The sequence below is a fragment of the Myiozetetes cayanensis genome, unplaced genomic scaffold (genome assembly GCF_022539395.1).
Source record: "Myiozetetes cayanensis isolate MyiCay16 unplaced genomic scaffold, myiCay2020 scf35, whole genome shotgun sequence".
Lineage (NCBI taxonomy): Eukaryota > Metazoa > Chordata > Aves > Passeriformes > Tyrannidae > Myiozetetes > Myiozetetes cayanensis.
The window spans coordinates 109,512-127,768 of NW_026087577.1; the positions used below are offsets into that span (position 1 = coordinate 109,512).

At 65.1% G+C, this 18,257-nt stretch overlaps 3 protein-coding genes across 3 annotated transcripts; all 3 read left to right on the forward strand.

Annotated features, from left to right (window-relative positions):
- Positions 1-308: 308 nt before the first annotated feature.
- Positions 309-3,376, forward strand: GBA1 (glucosylceramidase beta 1). Its single transcript, XM_050327846.1, has 10 exons — positions 309-462; positions 768-959; positions 1,034-1,180; positions 1,281-1,414; positions 1,495-1,667; positions 1,770-2,007; positions 2,149-2,373; positions 2,486-2,649; positions 2,811-2,936; positions 3,023-3,376. The coding sequence occupies exons 1-10, from the start codon at positions 393-395 to the stop codon at positions 3,123-3,125; spliced, it is 1,572 nt and encodes a 523-aa protein (XP_050183803.1). The 5' UTR covers positions 309-392; the 3' UTR covers positions 3,126-3,376.
- Positions 3,377-7,322: 3,946 nt separating this feature from the next.
- LOC126646445 (lysosomal acid glucosylceramidase-like) lies at positions 7,323-10,685 on the forward strand. Its single transcript, XM_050327792.1, has 10 exons — positions 7,323-7,404; positions 7,627-7,818; positions 7,903-8,049; positions 8,173-8,306; positions 8,652-8,824; positions 8,919-9,153; positions 9,836-10,060; positions 10,135-10,298; positions 10,378-10,503; positions 10,580-10,685. Exons 1-10 carry the CDS (start codon positions 7,323-7,325, stop codon positions 10,683-10,685), a joined length of 1,584 nt encoding a protein of 527 aa, XP_050183749.1.
- Positions 10,686-14,824: 4,139 nt separating this feature from the next.
- Positions 14,825-17,701, forward strand: LOC126646484 (lysosomal acid glucosylceramidase-like). Its single transcript, XM_050327862.1, is given in 11 exon segments — positions 14,825-14,921; positions 15,037-15,137; positions 15,139-15,229; positions 15,315-15,461; positions 15,565-15,698; positions 16,221-16,393; positions 16,493-16,730; positions 16,830-17,054; positions 17,143-17,306; positions 17,388-17,513; positions 17,593-17,701. Coding segments are annotated over 11 exon segments (1,575 nt in total). The 5' UTR covers positions 14,825-14,854.
- The last annotated feature ends 556 nt before the right edge of the window (positions 17,702-18,257 follow it).

Here is an 18,257-nt window from a genome sequence, read left to right on the forward strand (position 1 = left end):
GACCTGTCACGGGGTGCCGGTTTCCCGGTTTCCCAGCGGCGGCTCCGCGGGACGGGGTGGTCGGTGCTGTCGGGGCTAGGGGGGAGGCAGCACGGGGCACGGGGATCGGCACCGGGACTGGGACCGGCACTGGGACTGGGAGTGGGACTGGGACCACCTGCGCATCCCGGAGGGGCTGAGCGGCCCCGCGCCCGTGCGGTTTCCCCCGGTCTGCGGTCCCGGTCCCGGTGCGGGGAAAGGCGGGGGGCCGGGCCCGCCCAGAGCCGGTGCCGCTCCTGCAGCGGCGCCCCGGGTGTGGGCGGGACGGGAGTCCCAGGCGCCCTTAAAGGCGAGGCCGGCGGCGGGCCCGGTGCTGCGGGGCCGGCTCCGAGCGCGCCGGGAGCGGCGGGGCCATGCGGGCCGCCGGTGCCCTGTGCTGGCGGCTGGTGATGGTGGTGCTGCTGGCCGCGCACCGGGCCGCAGGTGAGCGGGGCGGGGGGGACCGGGGTACCCAGTGGGTGGAGGAGACAGGGGTACCCGGGAGGGCTGGGAATGCCCACTGGACCGGAGTCGGGGCGGGGGAGGAGAGGGAATACCCGCGGCTGTTCGGTGTTTTTGGGGATGCCCAGGAGTGGCAGAGGCACATCCAGTGGCAGCGTGGAGCTCGGTGCCCAGGAGGTGCCGGGATGTGGAGCACGGGGGCACCGGCATCACCCTGGGGCAGGTGGGAGAGCTGGCAGCGACGCGTCCCCGAGGCTGCCCCCATCACCGCCTCCCGTGCCCCCCAGGCGCCCGGCCCTGCAGCCCCAAGTACTTTGGCCGCGATGCCATGGTCTGTGTCTGCAACGCCACCTACTGCGACACGCTGGACCCCCTGGTCCTGCCACCCCTCGGCTCCTACGTCAAGTACGAGAGCAGCAAGGCCGGCAAGAGGCTGGAGCGGAGCGAGGGGAAGTTCCAGCGCAGACTCTGCGCCCCAGGTACCGCCGCAGGTGGCAGGGATGGGGTGGACCCCGCTGTGACCCACTGTCACACTGGGCTCCCCTCCCTGCAGACGTCGTCCTTACCCTGGACACGACACAGCGGTTCCAGAGGGTGAAGGGTTTTGGCGGCTCCATCACCGATGCAGCCGCCATCAACATCCTATCCCTGCCGGAAAAGGCTCAGGACCACCTGCTGCGCTCGTACTTCTCCGAGGAAGGTGAGAACACACAGGGAGACAGGTGGGATGGCGACAGGGACCCTGGGTGCCGGCAGGTTTTGGGGACCTCACGTCCCACTGTCACCCCTGTGCCTGGCAGGGCTGGAGTACAACCTCGTCCGGCTCCCCATGGCCAGCTGCGACTTCTCCCTCCACGCCTACACCTACGACGACATTCCCTATGACTATGAGCTGAAGCACTTCAGCCTGCGGGATGAGGACACCAAGCTGAAGGTGAGCAGTGGGAGGGAGCAGGGTGGGATGGGCGACCACGGGGGGCTCAGCTGAGCCAGTCCCTCCACCCCCTCCTGCAGATCCCTGTCCTGCACCGAGCCATGGCCATGAGCAAGCGGCCGCTGTCGCTCTACGCCAGCCCCTGGACCTCCCCCACCTGGATGAAGACCAGCGAGTCCTACGTGGGGAAGGGGACGCTGAAGGGGCAGGCAGGGGACAAGTACCACAAGACCTGGGCCAACTACTTCATACGGTGAGGAGCGCCCGGGGCGAGGGCACAGGGGTGATACCCGGGGGACCCTCAGTGGTGGCACAGAGGAACAACCCCGTGGCTCACCCCGGCCCTCCACACCAGGTTCCTGGATGAATACGCCAAGCACAACCTGACCTTCTGGGCGGTGACAGCAGAGAACGAGCCCACGGCTGGGCTGATCAACAACTACCCCTTCCAGTGCCTGGGCTTCACGGCCGAGCAGCAGCGCGACTTCATCGCCCGGGACCTGGGCCCAGCGCTGGCCAACAGCTCCCACCGCCACGTGCAGCTCATCATCCTGGACGACAACCGGCTCCACCTCCCGCACTGGGCCAGAGTGGTGAGCATGGCCAGGGAGAGGCTGGCACAGAGAGCCAGGGCAGAGCCCCCCATCCCTGTAGGGGGCTCAGCTGCTCTGTCCCGCTGTGCAAGGGTTGGGGTGCTGGCTCTGCCCCACAGGACCGACTCTTCTCCCCGCCAGGTGCTGGAGGATGAAGAGGCAGCTCGCTACGTCCACGGCATCGGCATCCACTGGTACCTGGACTTCATCGGTCCCATACAGGACACAGTGTTGCCCACTCACGAGCTCTTCCCTGACTACTTCATCCTGGCCACGGAGGCGTGCATCGGAGCCCATTTCTGGGAGCGGGATGTGATCCTGGGCTGCTGGGACCGGGGCAACCAGTACAGCCACAGCATCCTGACGGTGAGGCCCCTTCATCACCACATGGGATGGGCCCTGGGAAGGGCTGCTGGTGTGCTCCCTCTGCCCTCAGCATCCTGCTCCTTGGGCAGATGTCTGGGCTGTCCTGTTGCAGAACCTGAACCACTTTGTGGCTGGCTGGACCGACTGGAACCTGGCCCTGGACCTGGAGGGGGGCCCCAACTGGGTCAAGAACTATGTGGACAGCCCCATCATCGTGGACAGCAGCGAAGGCATCTTCTACAAACAACCCATGTTCTACCACATGGGGCACTTCAGGTGGGTTGGGGCCCCTGACACGCATTCACCTGCCTGGGCTTCAGCTCCATCCTTGCAGCAGCAGCTTGTCAGGAGGAGAGCGGGGCAGGTTTGGTGGGAGAGGAGCTCTCCTGGGACCTGACTCCCTTCCCTGGGGTTGCTTCTCGCCTCTGTCTGTGCAGTAAGTTCATTCCTGAGGGCTCCCAGCGCGTGGGGCTCGTTGCCTCCAAAGAGTCCAAGAAGACGGACCTGGAGTACACGGCTTTCCTGCGCCCCGACGGCGCCGTGGTGGTGGTGGTCCTGAACCGGTGAGTGACACAACCCAGCCCCTGCTGTGGGCCCTGTGCACCAGTGGGTGCTGCACCTCTGACCCACCCTGCTCTCCCCCTCACAGCTCCCCCCAGGACATCTCCTTCGGGCTGGCCGACACTGTCGGCCTCATCTCTGCTGTGGCTCCGGCCAACTCCATCCAGACCTACGTGTGGCAGCGGCAGTGATGGGGTCGGGGCACCCGTGGACGTGCCGGACGCAGCCGGGCCGGACGTGCGGCCCCAGCTGCCTGCAGGCTCGGGCCGGGGCGTGCAGGGGGCAGTGATTCCTCAGAGCCCAGCGGAGCCCCCGGAGCGAGGCCGGGCCGGGGATGCCCATGCGTGTGGCAGGAGGGCCAGGGGGGCAGCGGTGCCCCTCAGGGTGGAGAAACCCCGCAGGCTGTGAGCGCTGCTGTTCTGGCAATAAACGGTGAAGCTGCCTCGGTGTCTGCGGCCGGGAGAGAAGCGGCCGGGTCCCTCCCCTGCTCCTGGGCACTGTGGCTGGGTGCCACCCGGGCATGGAGCCCGCAGGAGGAGAGAGAGCAGCACAGAACAGCCAGAACCCCACAGGGCAAGCCCCTCTCCCTGCCCAACCCCCCTGCCTCTCTGCCCCCCTACAGCTCCCTGTGCCTGGGAGTGCTCCCAGAATGCTCCCAGTTCCAAACACGTGCTTTGCCTGGCATGGGCTGGGCAGAGCCTGGCTGCTCTTCCACTGCCTTTGGGGACAGGTTTTAGGACCTGGCAAGTGGCTCTGGATTCACCTGGCACAGGGGTGCTCTGGGTGCTGGAGAAGGAGCAGGAACAAAACACCTGGACAATCCCCCTGATGGAAGGTCTGGACAGGGGTTGCAGTCAAGGTTCAGCTTTCCATGCTTTTCCTGCCAAGCAGGAGCTGCTCACAGCCCAATGCCAGGCCAGGGGGTGTGTGAATCACATCTTTCCCAGCCCAGCGTGCTCCCCAAGGTCAGTGCTGGCGGCAGAACCAGTTGCAGAAGCATTGCAGCATGGAGAGCTCAGGGTCCCAGCTGGCTCTGGCATTGCCAGCCGCTCCTGGGGCTTTGCCAAGACAGGGATGCTGGCCAGGCTGCAGCAACCCTGCCTGGAGCATGAGCTGTGCCCCCAGGGGGACTGGGCAGAGGGGTCCCCGCTGTGGCAAGGAGGGTGGGGGTGCACCAGGGGCTCAGCACCCACCACAGAGCTGGGGCAGCTTGAGCAAGCGGGCCCAGGGCCAGGAGTGGGTGCTGAGAGTGGGCGCACCCAGGGAGGAGGGAGGGAGCTGGCAGGGCGTGGGAGCAGGGGATTAGGGCAGGGAGGTCACAATTGCAGGGCGAGGAGGGCGGCCGGGCCCCTGGGCTCATCTGCGCGGGCGGGATGTGCCCGGGGGGTGCTGTCAGGGCTGACAGCCCCGGCGCTGTGTGGGCTGGGCACGGCCCGGGCGGGGTCCGTGCGTGACAGGGTCACCCTGGGACATCCTGCACCGTGGTGCCACAGCGACACTGCTCCAGGCTGGGAGCCCTGGGACCCTGCAACTGCGAGAGGTGCCTGAGCCCCGCGGAGAGCAGCCTGCTCCTGCCCCGAGGCTGTTTGTGTTTGTCCACAAGAGGGAAATATTTCTCCAGGATCATAACCGGAGCGAGCCCCACTCCCAGCGTCCCGCTCCCAGTATCCCGTTCCCAGTGTCCCGCTCCCAGCATCCTGCTCCCAGCACCCTGCTCCCGGTGCAGAGAGCTGCTCCTTCACCTGCTTCTTTCTTACCTGCCCTGGTCCTAACAGCTGGTGGCCAGATGCTGAATCACCCTGGTCCACGTGCCCTCGTCCCTGTGCTCGGCTCGGCGCTGAAGGACAGAGCAGCTCCGGGATAAACGGAGCGGGGGCGAGTCCTCCGACGTCGCTGGGCTTGGCTCATTAATTCTTGTGCAAAGCCTTGCCTTGTTTGGGGTTCACAGTGGCTGGGGACCGCTGGGGCCCCCCAGGAACTGGCCTGGCACCAGTGACCACCCTAAAGTCTGTGTCCCTCCGTGTTCCGGGCCGGGGTCCCGCTGCAGGGAAGGAGCTGCCGTGATGCCACACTGAGGCTCTTTGGCCTCGGCGTTTACGGCGTCGTGACGCCCATAAAGGTGGCTCAGCCCAGCTCAGTGTCCCCATCCGCACTCTCCTGGCCAAGGGACCAAAATTCACCCCCCCCGGCTCCTCCACCAGCTCCTCTGATCCCACATCCTCACCCCCCGGCACGGAAGGAACCCACCTGCGCTCTGCAAAGGGCGGCCACGCGACGCCAAAGAAGCCCCTGCGACCCCCACCAGCTCCCAGAGTGGGGGGAGCGGCCACAAGAAGTGGTTTTGGGAGTTCTTTGGGGCTGCCCAGCGTGTCCCGTGCCAGTGGCTCCGTGGTGCGAGGCGTTGCCCGTCCCCTGGGTCTCACTTTTCCTGCTCAGCAGGACGCTCTTATCAGCCAGATGTTGATAAGGGTGAGCTCCAGCAGCCTCCGCAGTGTTTTTGCTTCCGGGAGCTGCGGGGATCTGAGCCAGCTGGGGGGCTCTGGCCGCATGGGGGGCAGGAAGGGCAGGACCTCAGGACGGGAAAGGGTGAGTGGAGCACCCCGGGTGGCTGGAAGCAGGCTGGGAGGTGGCTGTTGGCCACAGGGCCCATTAACCCCTCCCCAAAATTTGGGGCTCATTAGCCTGGGTGTAGCAGTCGCGTGACAACTTAATGACACTCGGGGGTGGGAGGTACATGGGCACAGCGGGACTGGGCCAGGAGCTCCCTTCCAGGGCATCTGTTTGCCCTGTGAGATGGAACCAGGGGCTGTCTGGCCCTGTCTGCCCCAGCCCTGGTGGCAGCTGGGGCTGGTGTCCCGTGGCTCAGCTCCCAGTGGAGCTGTGGGACCATGGTAGGGCCCGTGGCAGGGCAGTGCCGGGGGTAGGAGGAAGTTTTGATGAATTGACTCGCCCCAGAGCTGCATCTGATATGCCAGGAGAGGAGCAAATTAGTCATGAAGTGCTGCTCCACCCTGGCAGGGAGAGCTAACGGAGCGGTTTAACCCTGCAGAGGAGAGCTCAGACCTGGGGATTGATGCTCCAGGACACTGGAGCTGTGCCAGGGAGCTGTGGCTGGGATGTGGCCGCTCTCTGTCCCCTGGGCCACCCCTGTGGGGAGATGCTGAGGTCGTCCCTGCAGTGATGGGCACGTGTTCATGGGATCAGGCACATCCAGGGTGGTGGGACCCAGATCAGGTGGGATCTGTGTGCCCAGCTGAGCTGGCCTGGTTCATCCCCTGGGCTGGGGGATCCCTCTCAGAGGAGCAGCGAGTGCTCCTGGAGGGGTTGGTCACCACAGCTGGGCTCTGCTCCTGGCATGGCTGGTGTTAGGGAACCCAGTCCCTGTCTGTGGGTCCAACTGCCATGGCCAGAGTGCAGCCCTGCTTGCCTGGAGCCAGGACATTGCCCACTTGCTGCCACTGCTGCCACTGCTGCCACCTTCCCCAGCACACGCTGAGGAGGGGAGAGCAATTCCAAAGGCTTGGGACTGGAATGGCAATGGCCCCAGCTCCTGTGTGGCCAACCCTGCAGGATCCCTCTGCCACCCCGGGCCGTGCAGCCACGTTTTCCAGCATCACCCAGGGGTCTTGGACCCTCCCCACGCTGGGTACAAACCCACGGCAGCTCCTGGGAGAGAGTGGGGGCAGCAGGGTGGTGGGCAGGGGTAAATGGGTGGTCCAGGGTGCTGTTGGGGGCTCCTAGCAGGACAGGCAGCTGTGACCAGCCTGCCCTGGGCTCTGCCAGGCTCCCCGGGGCTCCTGCAGGCCATGTCTGACAAAACAAAGGAATCAGCTCTTCCTTCAGGGATTGCAGAGGGGTCCCAGAGCTGCCCCTATGACATGTCCCTGTGCTGGTGGGGCCCTTCTCTCAGGCAGGGCTGCCAGCACGGTGTTGCTCTCCCTCCCTGGGGGGCCAGGAGGACCCTGCGATCCCCAGCCCCAAACTGGGAGATGTGCGGCGGTCCCGGCCCCAGGACAGGTACGGGCCGGGAGGAGGGCAAGGAGGAGCTGTGGGGGAGGGAGAGGGTGTGCTGCGGAGGGAGGTCTCGGAGCAGCTCCCTGTAAAGGCTGGAGCCTCTGAGGAGGAGGAGGGCTGGCAGCAGCGCAGGTCGGGAGCAGCCGGGGTGAAGGTGGGTGGGCTGGACCCACCTCACCTCCCTGAAAGACAAGGGTGTTTTGGGGGGGGCCGGAGCTCTCTGGCAGAGGAAGGACAAACAGTTCTGGGGAGATGGGGCTGATCCAGCGAGGAGCACAGCCTGTCCCTCCATGCCCCTGCCTTGGCTGAGAGTTCCCCTGCCCGCAGGTGCCGCTCCCTGGGACCTGCTGGAGCTGATGGAAAGTGGAGGGACCATGGGGGCTCTCAACATCCTGGGCTGGCTGCTGCTGCTGCCGCTGCTGCTTCTGCTGCTGATGCCGGTGCCGCGGGTGGCAGGTGAGCACGGGGACGTCGTGGGGGCGGTGGGATGTCCCGTGGTAGGGGCAGGAGCCGGGGGAAAGGACGGAGCTGAGTGCCGGGGAGGTGGCAGGATGTGAAGCAGGGAGGCAGCGCATCATCCGGGGCGGGCGGGACAGCTGGCAGGGACCTGTCCCCGAGCCGGCAGCAGCTCCTACCCTCCCGTGCCACCCACTCCCCCCCGCCTCCCGTGCCCCGCAGGCGCCCTGCCCTGCATCCCCAGGGATTTTGGCCACGGCTCGATAGTCTGTGTCTGCAACGCCACGTACTGCGACACGCTGGACCCCCTGGTCCTGCCGCCCCCCGGCTCCTACGTCAAGTACGAGAGCAGCAAGGCCGGCAAGAGGCTGGAGAGGAGCGAGGGGAAATTCCAGAGCAGCCTGCACACCCCAGGTACCGCCACGCTCGGAAGGGTGGGCGGCGGTGCCACCGCAGGTCCCCCGGGGAACCGCGGGCTGAGCCGGGCTCTCCCCTCAGGGCTGCTGCTGACCCTCAACATCACCACGCTGTACCAGAGCATGAAGGGCTTCGGCGGGTCCCTCTCGGACTCGGCTGCCATGAACATCCTGCGGCTGTCGCGGCCGGCCCAGGACAACCTGCTGCGCTCCTACTTCTCCACCTGCGGTGAGCGGTGAGGCCACGGCGGCGTGGGCGGCCCGTGGGGTCACCCGAGGTGGCTGTGCCTGTCCCCGCTGCAGGGACGCCCATCAGCCGGGCGCTGGATGCTTCTTCCTGCTTTTCCTGCAGGGATTGAGTACAACCTCATCCGGGTGCCCATGGCTTGCAGCGACTTCTCCGTGCGCCCCTACAGCTACGACGACGTCCCCCACGACTACAAGCTGAAGCACTTCAGACTGGCGGATGAGGACGTGAGGATGAAGGTGGGAGGCTGAAGCCGCTGCCGTCGGCTCCTTGTCCCCTCTCCCGCTGGAGCTCCTGCGTGTGCCAGGACCCCCGTGATCAGGTGCTGCTGAGCCCCGCACACAGTGGCAGGGTGTGTGGGGACAGCCTGTGGGAGATGGCACCTTCTCCGGGGCATGTCCTGGCGCATCCTGGCTGGCACTGGTGGGATGAGGAGCCAGGGCGCTGTGCCATGGGGTGGTGCTCGCCGGCTGCTGGTCCTGGCTGGGGTTCCTTGAGGGCTCCCCGTAATCCAGTGCTGGGCCCTGTGGTTTTGGGGGGGGCTGCAGCTGGAGCTGAGACGGTGCCTTCACTCCCTCCTGCAGATCCCTGTCCTGCACCGAGTCTTGGCCATGAGCAAGCGGCCGCTGTCGCTGTTCGCCAGCCCCTGGACCGCCCCGGGCTGGATGAGGAGTAACGGGGACGTCCGTGGGAAGGGGAAGCTCAAAGGGCAGGCGGGGGACAAGTACCACCAGACCTGGGCCAACTACTTCATCAAGTACCGTCCCTGGGGTGATACCATGGGATGGACAGCGGAGGGAGCTGGGGGGGTGGAGTTAGGGCTGAGGTTGCCCCCTCTTCCCTGCCCCCAGGTTCCTGGATGAATACGCCAAACACAACGTGACCTTCTGGGCGGTGACGGCGCAGAACGAGCCGCTGGCGGGGCTCTTCACGCCCCCCCAGGCCCCCACCATCGCCTTCACGGCCGCCCAGCAGCGGGACTTCATCCTGCGCGACCTGGGCCCCGCGCTGGCACGCAGCGCCCACCGCACGCGGCTCCTCATCCTCGACGACCAGCGCATCCACCTCCCGCACTGGGCCAAAGTGGTGAAGAGCAGAGCCCCTTCCTCCCCTTCCGCCTCCTGCCCCAGCCTCGAGGTTTATAGGAAATGGAGGCAGCGGCCTCTCCCAGCCCTGGAGACCGGGAGCAAACCGGGTCTGCAGGAGCAGGAGCCAGAGCCGGCTCCTTCGGGAGCAGCCGCCTCCACGTGTGCCTGGCGGGACTGGGGACAGGAGGTGGCACCCACACCCCAGATCCTGGCAACAGCACCTTCTCTGGGCAGAGTTTTGGCTGATTCAGCTTCCCCACACAATGCTACAGGGCTGTCTGGGGCAGTCACCTCGAACTGGGAGGAAAGAAAGTAATCCTTGCCCCTGCCCCGGCGGGAGCTCCTGGAGGGCTCAGCATGTCCCTCCCTCACTGCCAGCCACGGGGCTGGACCACCCTAGGGGGATGTGGAGGGAGGGCCAGGCAGCAGCAGAACCAGGTGGGGGGTGAGGGGCACCACCAAACCCTTTGCACTGCACCCAGCTGGGTGCCAAAGCATGCTGGGGTGCTGCTGGGGTGCCAGATCCATGCTGGGGTGCTGCTCAGGGGGCTGCAGTGTACACAGGAGGGAACATGAAATGGCCCCAGGAGACCCCACTGGCACATGGGGTCCATGTGTCCATCCCCACGGGCTCGGGACGTGGGTGGTCTCGGTGTGAGGCATCTCCTTTGCTCCCCCAGGTGCTGGGCAATGCCACAGCTGCCCGTTACGTGGCCGGTCTGGCGGTCCACTGGTACCTGGACCCCATTGTCCCACCTGGCTGCAGCCTGGAGGCCACCCACAAGCTCTTCCCCGACCATTTCCTCCTCTACACCGAGGCCTGCAGCGGCTTCTTCACCTTCCGCTTCGCTGTGTCCCTGGGCTGCTGGGAGCGAGGGGACCAGTACAGCCACAGCATCCTGACGGTACAGCCTCCCGCACTGCCCTCCCGGGGCTGGGGGTGCTCAGCCCTGCTCAGCCCCTTCCCCCCACCTCCCAGGTCCTGAACCACTTTGTGGCCGGTTGGACCGACTGGAACCTGGCCCTGGATCTGGAGGGGGGGCCCAACTGGGTGAAGAACTTTGTGGACAGCCCCGTCATCGTGGATGGCAGCAAGGACGTCTTCTACAAGCAGCCCATGTTCTACCACCTGGGGCACTTCAGGTGGGTTGGGGGGGAGCTCAGGTGATGCCGCCGGCCCCAGACCAGGGGCACAACCCCTCTCCTGTTCCTCTCCCCACAGCAAGTTCATCCCCGAGGGCTCCCGGCGCGTGGGGCTCCACAGCAGCCGCCGCTGCCTCCTCTGCCAGCTGGAGCACGTGGCCGTCCTGCGCCCCGACGGTGCCCTCGTCCTGGTGGTCCTCAACAGGTCAGCCTGGGCAGGGGGACAAGAGGGACACTCAGCCCTGGCTGTGCCAACCTGCTCAGACTCTCTCACCCCCCAGGTTCGGCTGGGACGTGCCATTTGGGATCCGGGACCCCGCCATGGGGTTCATCGAGACCGTGGCTCCAGCTCACTCCATCCAGACCTACCTGTGGCGTCAGCAGTGATGGCCAGGGCAGTGCTGGGGGGCTCCAGGGGTTAACTCTTCCCCCACCCTTTCCAGCATCACTCAGTGGTGGAAGTGGGTGATGACCCGGTGCTGGGGGCGCAGGAGGGACCAGGGGCTGAGCCCCTGTGTGAGGGGCTCTGTGTGCTCCCGGCCAGCCTTGCTGCTCCCCAGCCCCACCCCGGCTTCCCTCACAGCATCCCCCATCCCCCTGGAAGCTCCCTGCGCGCCTCTCCTGGACCACACTTCCACACGTGGCTCCCTCGAAACCTTCGCGTGTGTCTCGGGCGCCAAGTAAAAGCCATGACGCGCTCCCTCCGGAATGCGCCGTTCCCGTCAGTGTTTCCTCTACGCGCTCGGAAATCGCTCGGTTTTTCCTCGGCGAGGCGGCGCGGGGCCAGGGGTGCCCCGGGGGCTCCGGCCTCGTGGCCCGCGGGTGGCTCCTTGTTTATCCCTGCAGCTGGAACCTCTCCGCCGCTGCCAGACCTTGATTCGTTCCACATGTGCCGTTGGTTTTCCCCGGCCCCGGTTTTTTATTTTGGAGGTGGGGAGGAGGGAAATTTTTTTTTAAAGCCCAAATGTCAGACGCTCGGAAAGGTCGAGTAAATGGTATCAGTGTCCCGTCCCCCACCATCCAGCGAACCTCACGGGCAAATTAGGGGTGCCCCCTCTCCCAGAGCTCACAGCGCTGGCCACACCCACCCACCCAGCGCCGGGGTGGCCTCCGGACAGAGTGCCCTCTGTTCCGGCCGTGGCCAGCACCGGCCGCAGCCCGCAGTGACCTCCCCGTCCTGTTTGCTTTCCCTAAATACCAGTTACAGTATTTCCCTGTGCCTTTGGGAACGTTACCAGCACCTTTGAAGTCCAGGAATGAGAAAGCCAGAGCGCTCCTTGGCAAAGGCTTCCCCCCCTCCTCACCGTGTGAGAGCCTCGGAGCTGCTGAGCTTGGGGAAAACGAGAAGCCCAGAGGTTTAACAGCTGTTTTATTGGAGTGTGGCGTGAAGGTGGCACCAGGCTCTGCCCCAGCCCTTCTCACAGTGCACATCGGGCCATCCCAAGGTTTTTTCCATGTTCCCGGGGAGCACTGGCCCCAGCGGCAGCCAGGCTGGGCTGCCTGTGCTTGGAATCAAGGAATAGAATCATGGAATTGTTGAGGTCGGAAAAGGCCTCCCAGATCACCAAGCCCAACCATTCCCCCAGCACTGCCAAGGCCACCACTAAACCCTGTCCCCAAGTGCTCCATCCACACATCTGCTAAATTCCACCATCCAGGGATGGTGACTCCATCACTGCCCTGGGCATCCTCTGCCAGGGCTTGACAGTCTTTTCCATGAAGGAATTTTCCCTAATGTCCAACCTAAACCTGCTCTGATGCAACTTGAGGCAGTTTCATTTTCATCTTGTCCTGTCCCTTGTCCCCTGGGAGCAGAGCCTGACACCCCCCCACCAGATTCCCCTCCTGTCAGGGAGTTGGAAAGAGCGAGAAGGTCCCCCCTGAGCCTCCTTTTCTCCAGGATGAGCCCCCCCAGCTCCCTCAGGAATTCTCCAGACTCTTCCCAGCTCCATTCCCTTCTCTGGACACGCTCCAGCCCCTCAATGTCTTTCTTGTCATGAAGAACCCAAAAGTGACCCCAGGATTCGAGGTGTCACCTCACCAGGGGCCCCGTGGCCCTGGTCCTGCTGGCCACACTATTCCTGACCCCACACTTCCCAAGGGTCATCGGAGCTCTGCAAGGCAGGGGCGGCACACACAGAGCCCCCACCCCAGAGCGTTCGGCAGCGCCCAGGGATGCGTGTGCAGGGAAATGCTCCGGCACTGCCCCCTCCGGGCTGGCTCCCTGCTCCTGCCCTTCTGGAACTGCGGCTGCCGCGGGGCTGGGACCTCCCCTCCCTGCTGAAAATCCGACTGGGAGACTGGGGGATGCACCGGTGGGTGGGAGGAGATGGAGTGAGGATGGAGGAACCACCTCCACCATCCCCACGGGGTGCAGCATGTGCCGGGGGGTCCCTTCTCTGAGTGCAGCAGGAGGAGCAGGACCCTGGGGATGAGGGACTGTGGTCCCCAGGAAAGGGCTGCAGGCCCTGGGTGAGGGGCTGTGGTCTCTGGGTGAGGGGCTGTGGTCTCTGGGTGGGAGGGGCTGTGGTCCCTGGGTGGGTCGGGGGGCTGTGGTCTCCAGTGAGGAGCTGCTGTCCCCGGGAGAGGGGCTGGGTGGGGGGTTGCCTCCCTGGCCACCTGCACCAGCTGCCCCAAGGGGACCCCAGTGCAGATGCCGCCCCTACCGTGGCTCTGCCCCTCTCCTGTTTCTCCTGCCAGGCAGATGCCTGCAATTAGGAAGGATCCCAAATTAGAAGGTGTGGAGCCCAGACTTGTTTTGCAAATGATAAACTGCTGCAGCCAGCTCCACCCAGCCCTCTGTGGTTTGGGGCTCTGGCGTGGGGGGCACGAGTGTGATGGGACCCTCGGCTCTGTCCCCGCTGTGCCCACTGCCTGCGGAGCCAGCGGTGGGGTTAGGGGGTCCCTGCCGTGGCATGGGACCACCATGGCCTCAGCAGCACCTCTGCCCACAGCAGGGAAGGTGGTGGAGCAGCCACAAGCAGGACACAGGTCGTGGTGGTGGCAGTGACCACGGCAAAGCCAAACCACTGCTGGGTGGGACGAGCAGGGACCCTGGGTGGGAACCCTGCCCGAGTTGTCCTGGGCACACAAGGCTGCTCCCGTGGGGCTCTTCCCAAGGGAAGCACTGCACTGGATGGGGGTGGCTGTGGGGGTCCTGTCTGGGGTGATGGAGGCACCTGGGGGGAGCTGGTGGGCATCCTCCTCCCCCAGCTTCCCTCTGGCCACCAGGACAGGTTCCAGGGAGAGCTTTGCAAATGCTGTGGTGTGTTGAAAGCTCATTGGAGCCAGGTTGCAAAATCATCCCCAGGCTCCTCTTCAAACACGGAGTCCCATGAGCTGTCCCATCCCAAACTCACCTTTCCTGCTCCGCCAGACACGTCACTTCCCACCAGGCACAGCCAGGACTCAGGTCCCGGCACCGCTGCCCCAGAGACGCTGCAAGAGGGGGTTTGGCAGCAGGTGAGTCCCCTGGGTCGGGGGAGGCTTTGTCAGCTGGTGGGAATGGGGATGGGGATGAGGATGGGGATGGGGATGGGGATGGGGATGGGGATGGGGACAGCTCTGGGCAGCAGGACCATGCTGAGGCCATGGCTGCGGTGCTGGGCATCACTCCCAGGCAGGGAGTGGGAGGCAGTGAGTGCAGAACAGCCACCTGGCCTCGCTCCCCATCCCACATGATCCTTTTGTTACTCTTGGGGAGCAACAAACCAGCACCATTCCACTCTGGCCTCCCTCTGACAGGGGATCTTGAGGTGTCCTCAATCTGGTACCAGGGTGAGGAGGCTCAGAGGTGGCATCTCCCAGGCCCTCCTTGAGAGGCTCCTTGCCCAGCAGCATGGGAAGGACAGGGCAGGGTGTGAGCTGGGGAATGTGGGACCCTCTGTGCTGGGGACTCGAGCCCCAAAGTGCTCTGGCTGGGGAAGTCTTGGCTGCCACACGCATGGATTTGGGAGTGTGGACCTGTTTGCTTCTGGCCACAGCTTGGGAGGCACTGGGGACACATGAGCTGGCATGGCATGGCATGGCATGACACACCATGGCATGGCACAGCAGAGCGTGGCACAGCTGTAGGACGAGCAAAGAGGGAGAAGGAGTGGGAGGGAGACGATGGGAGTTAACGATCTGCAAGTGCAGTGTAAAGCTGGCGTGGGTGGCTGGAAACACTGGACTGGTGGGGCAGCTCACACCTGGGGGGGCTACACAAACCCTGGGGGGCTGCACACACCTGGGGGGCTGCACACACCTGGGGGGGGGGCTGCACCCTTGGCTGGGAGCCAGGGCTGTTGGTGGGCACTGGAGGGGAGGGAGAGAAGGCCAGCACTGGGCTGGAGCAGTGGGCAGGGCAGGGCAGGGGAGGCTCAGCCCTGGAAAGAGGGACTGGTGGTCCCCAAAACCCCCTGGAAAGAGGGTGATGCTGGAGCTCTCCCTGCCCTGGGTCTCTGTGCCCGTGCAGGGCTGGGTCAGGGTGAGAGGAGCTGGGCGCTGACACCTCACCCTGCTCCCAGCCCCGGTGTGTTCATCAGTGTCGCCCGAGCCGCTGCAGCAGAGGTGCCATGGGGCCAGGCTGTGCCAGCGTCCTGGGCTGGCTCCTGCTGGCACAGGCGGCCCTGCAGGCCACAGGTACGTGTCCCTGGGCTGTGCAGGGTGGTGGGTTTGGGGTCTGTGGTGGGTCAGAGGGGTGAGTTGGGCTCCTGCCGCAGCCCTCGGTGCCTGCCCGGTCTCTCCTGTGCCACAGGCGGCCGTCCCTGCGATGCCAAGGACTTCGGGCACGGCTCGCTGGTCTGTGCCTGCAGTGCCACCTACTGCGACACGCTGGACCCCCTGGTCCTGCCTACCCCCCGGCTCCTACGTCAGGTACGAGAGCAGCAAGGCCGGCAAGAGGCTGGAGAGGAGCGAGGGGAGGTTCCAGCACAACGCCGAGACCCCAGGTACGGCCACGGCCAGGACATGCTGCCCACCCAGGGACAGAGCCCGTCCCACGCAATGACAGTGACTCCATGTGTCCCCCCCAAGATTTCCACCTCACCCTGGACACGGCGCAGCGGTACCAGAAGGTGAAGGGGTTTGGAGGCTCCATCACTGATGCAGCTGCCATCAACATCCAGTCCCTGTCCAAGGCTGCCCAGAACCACCTGCTGCGCTCCTACTTCTCCGAGGAAGGTGAGCCCGGGGCAGGGCGGCACTGCTGGGTGACAGGGCTGGGGGTGCTGCACCCCCCCAAACACACCCTGGCAGTGCCCATCACCACCCACCCCGTCCCCAGGCATCGAGTACAACCTCGTGCGTGTGCCCATGGCCAGCACCGACTTCTCCGTCCGCCTGTACACCTACGCTGACGCCGAGGGAGACTTCGAGCTCAGACACTTCAACCTGACGGAGGAGGACACGAGGATGAAGGTGGAACAGCCCAAGGGACCAGGGCTGCTACCTGGGTGGGATGGGACAGGATGGGATGGGATAAAAATCAGGTTGGGAAGGGATGGGATTGGCTTGGGACAGGGTGGGCTGGGGAAGGGGAGTACCTTGCTGCTGATGGGGAGGGAGAGGACTCATTCTTCCAGCTGGGTGGTATGGGATGGGATGGAATGGAGAAGGGGAGTACTGTCTTGTTGGTGTAGAGAGAGAGGCCTCAACCTTCTATCTGGAAGGGAGAAAAGGTGGAAAAAGATGGGAAGGGACAGGATGGGAAAGGAATGAGATGGGAAGGGAATGGAAGGGGAATGGGAGCACCTTCCTGCCAGTGGGGAGGGACAGGACTCATCCTGCCCCCTGGCTGAGATGGGATGGAATATTACGGAATAGAATGGGTTGGGATGGGGAAGGGGAGCACCTTCTCGCCTCCGGGGAGGGAGAGGAGGACTCCTGCTGCCTGCACTGCCACCACTGGGGCAGACCTGGAGGGCTCCCACTTCTCCCCAGATCCCCATCCTTCGGGCAGCCCAGGCGGTGGCCAAGCGGCCGCTGTCACTGTATGCCAGCCCCTGGACCTCCCCCGTCTGGATGAAGACGAACGGCGCGATGACGGGGAGGGGGACGCTGAAGGGCAACCCTGGGGACAAGTACCACAAGGCCTGGGCCAAGTACTTCATCAGGTGAGGGGCCACAGGAGCACGGTGGGTGCCAGGGATGCTGTGCTGGGGCTGGAGCTGGCACAGGTGAGACGGGGCCGTTCACCATCTGCCCCACACCAGGTTCCTGGATGAATACGCCAAGCACAACCTGACCTTCTGGGCAGTGACGGCAGGGAACGAGCCCACAGCCGGGGAGATCGTTTTCTACCCCTTTCAGTGCCTGGGCTTCTCCCCTGAGCACCAGCGGGACTTCATCGCCCAGGACCTGGGCCCGGCGCTGGCCAACAGCTCCCACCGCCACGTGCAGCTCATCATCCTGGACGACCAGAGGGTGATGCTGCCCTACTGGGCCCAGGTGGTGAGTCCTCACGGCAGCTTTCTCACCCCCACAGCAGTTGTCCCAGTCCCACGGCGGCTATTCCAGCCCTGGGCACCGGTGACCTGTTTCTCCTGCCAGGTTCTCAAAGACCCCATGGCTGCCAGCTACATCAGCGGCATCGGCATCCACTGGTACCTGGACTTCCTGGCGCCCATCGACCTGACGCTCTCCATCACCCACCACCTCTTCCCGGACTATTTCCTCCTCTCCACGGAGGCCTCCACGGGCTCCTACTTCTGGGAGCCCAGGGTGGTGCTGGGTGGCTGGGACCGTGGGAGCAAGTACAGCCACAGCATCCTCACGGTAGGGCTGGGCCGGGCAGGGGCCAGGCATGCACCAGCCACCCCCTGTGGCTCAGCACCGGCACTCAGCTCCAACCCCTGCCCTGCAGAACCTCAACAACTACGTGACAGGTTGGACCGACTGGAACCTGGCCCTGGACATGGAGGGGGGCCCCAACTGGAGCAAGAACTATGTGGATAGCCCCGTCATCGTGGACAGCAGCAAGGATGTCTTCTACAAGCAGCCCATGTTCTACCACCTGGGGCACTTCAGGTGGGTCAGGGGCTGCTGGCTCCTGCCGCCGGCTCCAGTGCCATTCCTGGCACCCTGCTGAGACCCTGCTTGTCCCCACAGCAAGTTCATCCCCGAGGGCTCGCGGCGTGTGGGGCTGGCCGTCTCCAAGAAGTGCCACCGGTGTGACCTGGAGCACTCGGCTTTCCTGCGCCCGGACGGCGCCGTCGTCCTGGTGGTCCTGAACCGGTGAGTGGCTCAGCCCTGCGCCCTCCTGCAAGGCCCCACTGCTCCCACTGAGCTCCACCCCCTCTCTCATTCCCCTCAGCTCCGCCATGGACGTGTCCTTCGGGATCTCCGACCCCCGGGTCGGCTTCATCAAGGCCACGGCTCCCAGTGACTCCATCCAGACGTTCCTGTGGGCACAGCCAGCCTAGTGCAGCTGCCGCAGGAGCAAAGTGCCGGTGCTGGGAGCACGGTGCTGGTGGGGGCTTGGGGACGGGACCCCTCCATGGGGCTGGGGCTGCAGCAGAGCCCCTGCGGCCCTCTGTGCCCCAGGGGACCTGTTTGATCCAGGGGCTGTGACGCCTGCGCTTTTCTAGATGTTTTCGTAAAATAAATAGGTTTTCTACAACCTCGCCTGTGCCCCCGCCCCCCTTTGGTGCCAGCTCAGAGGGCAGGCTGTGCCAGGGATGCAGGGGGCAGGTTTGGGGCTGATGGCACCTCCTGAGCCCCGTGGGATCCTGCCCTGTTCCTGGGGACGTCCTACAGGGTGGGTGCTCCAAGATGCAGGGAACTGTCACCCCAAGGGATGGCATCTCCCTCCCGTCTGCCACTGCAGCATCCCCAGGGCAGGGCAGGGCCCGAAGCTGGCAGGGCCCGTGGACCAAGAGCAGCCAGGACCCGCAGCCGGGATTTAGTGCAGAGCCCTGGCGTCGGCAGCTCCTGTTTCTCCCCGGCCAGAGCAGGCGGCTGTGGTTTCTCCTGCCGGAG

Excerpts from the sequence above, each read along its gene's own strand:
- GBA1 (XM_050327846.1), top strand. The coding sequence starts at position 393 with ATGCGGGCCGCCGGTGCCCTGTGCTGGCGGCTGGTGATGGTGGTGCTG. Across the intron at positions 1,415-1,494 it reads ATGAGGACACCAAGCTGAAG|ATCCCTGTCCTGCACCGAGC; the intron begins GTGAGCAGTGGG and ends CCCCTCCTGCAG. Across the intron at positions 2,008-2,148 it reads TCCCGCACTGGGCCAGAGTG|GTGCTGGAGGATGAAGAGGC; the intron begins GTGAGCATGGCC and ends TCTCCCCGCCAG.
- LOC126646445 (XM_050327792.1), top strand. The coding sequence starts at position 7,323 with ATGGGGGCTCTCAACATCCTGGGCTGGCTGCTGCTGCTGCCGCTGCTG. Across the intron at positions 7,405-7,626 it reads GCCGGTGCCGCGGGTGGCAG|GCGCCCTGCCCTGCATCCCC; the intron begins GTGAGCACGGGG and ends CGTGCCCCGCAG. Across the intron at positions 8,825-8,918 it reads TGGGCCAACTACTTCATCAA|GTTCCTGGATGAATACGCCA; the intron begins GTACCGTCCCTG and ends CCCTGCCCCCAG.